The sequence below is a fragment of the Corvus brachyrhynchos genome, unplaced genomic scaffold (genome assembly GCF_000691975.1).
Source record: "Corvus brachyrhynchos isolate BGI_N302 unplaced genomic scaffold, ASM69197v1 scaffold158, whole genome shotgun sequence".
In the NCBI taxonomy this organism is placed as follows: Eukaryota; Metazoa; Chordata; class Aves; order Passeriformes; family Corvidae; genus Corvus; species Corvus brachyrhynchos.
The window spans coordinates 458,718-463,947 of record NW_008239756.1 but is presented as its reverse complement, the minus strand read 5'-3'; the positions used below and the strand labels follow the sequence as shown (position 1 = coordinate 463,947).

The 5,230-nt window shown below is 51.0% G+C and overlaps 1 protein-coding gene across 1 annotated transcript in view; it reads right to left on the bottom strand.

Moving 5' to 3' along the window:
- Positions 1 to 5,230, bottom strand: part of FBN3 (fibrillin 3) — a 67,370-nt gene that overhangs the window by 54,470 nt on the left and 7,670 nt on the right. The window contains exons 3-4 of the mRNA XM_017742465.1: positions 1,245 to 1,327; positions 447 to 545 (exon numbers count right to left, since the gene is read on the bottom strand). Of these exons, the coding sequence (XP_017597954.1) occupies positions 447 to 545; positions 1,245 to 1,327 (182 nt within the window). The remainder of the gene's footprint in view (positions 1 to 446; positions 546 to 1,244; positions 1,328 to 5,230) is intronic.

The window sequence follows — 5,230 nt, the reverse complement described above, 5'->3', positions numbered from 1 at the left end:
CTCTGATTGCTCCCACATGGACCCTGACTCCCGGAGTTTCGTGGCTCCAGCACCTTCCCGTCCCCGAGGGCTGCAGGCTCCGCTGCCTCCCGGGGCATCCGCAGGGATATCTGGAGCGAAATGTGGCACCTGGGAAGCCGATCCTGGGAACTTCCCTCTCCCAGGCACCCCCTGACTGGGGGTTTGAGGGGTCACTTTATCACAGAGGCTCCTCTGCAGCTGGGCACTGATGGGAAATTAATTCCTGGGATGTCTCTCTCCATCTGAGACCTTAAGCCACTCCAAAATCCCGTTTATTTCTGCAGGAAAAGCCTTCAGGGAAAGCACCCTGAAACACGGAATATTTTGTGGGCTCTGCCCAGTTCAGGGTAGAACTGCAGAGATTTGATTCCTTTCCCTTTTGGGAGAGCACAGAACCCCTGGGATCAGCAGCAGAATTCCCTTACCTCCAGCTGAGCCGCAGTTGGGGGAAAGTTGTCCATTGGAGCAGGTGCACATGTTGGGCCGGGAGCAGAATCCATCCCCGCAGGAATTCCTGCAGATTGCTGACGGCACAGAGGGACACTGGGATTAGCACATGGAACTCATTCACAGACCTGGCTCTGGCTCTGGATTCATCCCTCGGGAGAGGAATCACCCAGGGAGGGCCTGGGGCACCTCCGTGGGCAGAGCAGGAGTGGGAAGGACCTTAAATCCCATCCCATCCATGGGCAGGGACACCTTTATCCTGCAGAAATGCAGGACGTCAGCCTGGATTCTCTGGATTCATGGATTCTCCAGCCCTGGAGAGCCCAGACAGCAAGGAAAACTCCCAGTCCAGGTGAGATTTATCTCAATCATCCTCCTGTGGCCCCTCAAAGATGCAAATTCCCTCTGGGAGACACCTCTGGTGACACCAGGTCTGCAGTGTCACCATCAGCTGGTGTCCAGCTGAATTATTCCATGGGAACAAGCAGGAAATCACTTCCTCAGCAGCAAAATCACTTTGTCAGGAGCCTCCTGTCCCAAGCAGGCACAGCCAAGGGACACCTCAGGAGAGGATTAAAGGCTGAATTAAATAACTGGGACCAGTTGGAGCCACCCCGGTTTAATCGGGATTAGCAGAGCTGGGCATTCCCACAATCCCTGCTCCTGCCCCGTCCTGAGCTCTGCACTGGGAGCTGGGAATTCCTTCCCACAGGGCTGGCAGCTCCCTTGGAGCAGGGAAATGGGTAAAATGGATAAAGGGATAAAGGGATACTCACGGACAATGCACTGGTTCCCTCCAGGCAGGGTTTTCCAGCCGGGACAGCAGTAGGAGTGGAACCTTGAGCCACAGACGTTGGGGCTGAAAATCAAACACAGTTTGGGGTTTTTCCCTCTGTTCCAGTGCCTTTGGATAAATCCAGGCTCTGCAGGAGAGCAGGGAAGAGCTCCCTGTGGGACATCTCCCTCCAAACTCCATTCCCTCCCATTTAGAATTTTGGAGGGGTTTGGTCAAAATCAGTGGAGGAAGAGGAATGTGGCATCAATCCCACAGACCAAGAGAGAAGGGAGTTCAGTGGAATGGATAAAGTGGAGGATTTTTAATTAGGGGGCAGACAGCACCTCTTCCCAAAAGGGATTCACCCAAGGATTTCGTGCAGGGATCCGGGGAGATGGAGGGTGAAACGAAAAGATGCCAATTGTTCCTCCCAAAGTGAACCTTGATGAGCATCTGCTAAAAATTAGCGGAGTTTCAAAATAAACCATGGGGAGAATCCACTCTGAACGGGCTGGGATTAATGGTGTCCCAGGAATGACCCAGAGGGAGAAGGGAATGAGATTCCAAAGCAATAACTCCAGAAGGACAACGCTGGTTTGTAAGGGGGGGAAAAGATAACATCTTCAGTAAATTTGGGATAAATTTGCTTTTGCAATTTTTTATTTTTTAAATTTATTTTAATTTAATTTAATTTTTAATTTTTAAAAATTTATTTTATTTTAATTTATTTTTATCAGCAGTTTGCTCAGTGCCAGGAAACACAGGTTAGAATCCCTCATTTCCATCAGAAAGAAGGTCGGGATAAAAGGGATGTCTTAAAATCATGGAATCACAGAATGGTTTGGATGGAAGGACCTTAAAACTCATGGAATTCCACCTCTGCCAGGGACACGGACGCCTTCCACTATCCCAGGCTGCTCCAAGCCCCGTCCAACCTGGCCTTGGACACTGCCAGGGATGAGGAGAAAATTAAAATTTTAAAAATATATATTAAAAATTCAATTAAAAATTAAATTTAAAAATACAGAGGTTTTTTTCCCCTCCTCACTCTCAGCTCTGCCTCCTTGGGGGTTTTTCCCAGACCGGGCGCAGTCCTGGAGCGTTTTTCCATGGATGGATCGTCCCTTCTCACCTTCAGTGCCGCTGAAAGGGCTCATTAGCTAATGAGAATTATGCAAATGCAGTGACTGTGACCAAAAGAGGGCTGCTGAGGAAGGACAGAGGGAAAACAAACGCTCGGCATCGCCTTTGTGCTCTCGAAACAACCCCGGGGGTTACGGAGATAAACAGGGACGGAGTCAGCGGGAATTTCAAAGGATGGCACCGAGCGCTGCCCTCTGGCACTGCCTCCAGCGGAGAGCTGGGAAACGAGGCAAAAACCGCTGGAGCAGAGCCGTGGGATGGGAAATGCTGGATGTGAAACGTGGGCAGGAGGAGCCCCCTCCCAAATCCACACCGGATCCCAGCGGGAGCCGGGCCGGGGGCGCGGCCCCTGCCCAGGGAACGGGACACACGCGGCACCTGGATGGGGCTGCAGGAACCTGGGAAAGGCCCCCGGGAGTCCCGGGATGCGGCCGAGGGGCTGGGAAAGGAGCTGGGAAGGGCTCGGTCCTGCGGGTGCTGCCAGATCCTGGGAAAGGCTGGAGAGGGAGGGAAACAGTGCGGGAAGTCCGTGCAGAGAATCCCTGCAGGCTCAGATTCCAGCGGAGCTGTTCCTCCCTCTCCTGCTCGAGCACTCTCTCCTAACTTTGGGATCCATTCGGCTTTGCCAGTATTTTGGGAACGTCCCAATATTTCCCAGTTATTTTGCCTTTCTCTCTCTGCATTCTCTGTGTAACTCGAGCCGCGGGATCTCTCTCCTGCTCTGCCAGCTCCTCCAGTTTGGGGAGCAGCCGCTCTGACAGGGGAGAACGGAATTCCCAGTTCCCACCTTCCCTCTCCCTTTCCTTATTGGAAAGTTCTTCTGTCTTCAAGTCTCATCCTAAGAAAAATTTGTGGGAGAAACCGAACCCTCCAGGAAGAGATTCAGCCAATTCCCAACTTGTTCACTTTTGGGAATGGCCATCGACTCCAGGTTTTCCCAACCATCCAGAGGCACCTTTTGCTTCACCAGTGAAATTTTCCCGAATTTCAGGATGATGAGGATTTTCAGTGCCAAAAGACGGATGTCTGCTATCCGTGGAAAAGCTTCTTTAAGGAAGAGACGGGGAAGTTTCTCTGGGGATTATTTGTGATCCCCCCCCCCGCAGCCCTTCTCTCATTGTGAAATTCAGAGTGAAATCAAATGAATGAGGATGACTTCAGCCTGTGGTTTTCCAGGGACAATGATCCCACCTCTCCATCCGAGCTGGAAATCTTCCCCCAGTTCAGGATTTGCTCTGGTTTTGGTCTGCGCCCGGTTTTTTGCTGCACCCCTGGGATCAGCTCTGACAATGAGTGGGGACAGCTCTGGAGCCCCCCCGGCCTCGGTGGGGATCACCAGGGGACAATAACTGGTGCCAAATGTCAGGGGGGTTCTGGGAAAGCATCTCCCCCAGCAGAGGGATTTGGGATTGTGTCAGGGCATGGGAACAGATCCCGAACAATGCTGACTTTGGGATCTGCAGCACATTCGTGTCCTCCTCCTTTGGGACCGACCAGATCCCCCCCGTAAACGCTGCAAGGATTCATTCCAGGGAATTCTCACTTTGAGGAGTTCTCTGCTCGCTCCCCCAGGCCTGGATGTGTTTGATGAGGAATTTGCAAAGGAAAAATTCCAGAAATCCCCCTGGAAAAGTCAGATCTGCCCCTGCTCAATGCAGGGACAGTGCCAAGGTCCTGCAAAGGGGGTTCTGAATTCCTCCCACCTGGAACCCATCCCTGGTTCTCCAGAGCAGCTCCTGAGGACTTTTAGGAATGGATTCAAGTCCCAACAATTCCAATTATTTTTGGTCCTAAGAGCTGGGGTGTAAAGGTGAGAGGTGCTGAATGTCTGCGCCTCGAGGAAAAGCCACAAGCCTCAGAACTACCAACAGAAATTTGGATGTGTAACATTCCAGCACAAAAATATTCCAAACTCAGCATGTAGAAACATGGGATCATAAAATCCCAGACTGGTTTGGGTTGGAAGGACCTTCAATCCCATACAATTCCACCCCTGCCATGGGCAGGGACACCTCCCACTGTCCCAGGGTGCTCCAGCCTGGCCTTGGACATTTCCAGGGATCCAGGGGCAGCCACAGCTGCTCTGGGAAATCTCTTCCAGGGCCTCACCTCTGGGAGCTGGAATTAATTTTTAAAATCATTCTTATTCGGTTTCATCAAAGAAACGAAGCAAAACAGGAGGAAAGTCTCGCCAAGGCTGTGCAGGGGTTGGGTTCCAGCTGCTCTGGGTAAAGCCAGGCTCAAGCCCCATTATCCTGATCCTTTTCTGGTTTATATCTTTTCAGCAAGGGGGGGATCTACCAAGTCTTGTTCTCCACCTTTGCTTTGTCCATAAGAGCATTTTACCCCTTTACTGAGTTTCTTCACACGCCTCCTGTGAGTGATGGTAGGAAAATCTCCCTTTTGGTGCACATTTAATTCAACCCCTGCAGACCACAAAGGAACCTTTTCCTTCGAAAAAAGACTGAAAATCCAACTGATTTCCAGGAACTGCTTCACACTTTCATTTGGAAAGCAGCACCACCAACTCTCCCATTTTTTTCCCCCCCTTAAATTCTGAAATAAATCAAAACTTCAAATACAGCCCTTAAAACTTCCAGACAAAACCCATATAACCTCTGCACTCCTCTGCCAGATATTCCTTTGCCATTCCAATATTCTCCCTCATGATTCCTGCCAAAAACAAGAGAACCCAGCCACGGCCAGGAGGCCAAGATCAACCATTTCACAACATAAATCAGGGCCCAAGGAAAACTGAGGAACAAAAGTCTCGAGTCAGAGGTTTCCAAGTGCTGCCTTCACGTTGTTCCTGGTGTTGTTCGTAGTATTCCAGCCCTGGCTGGG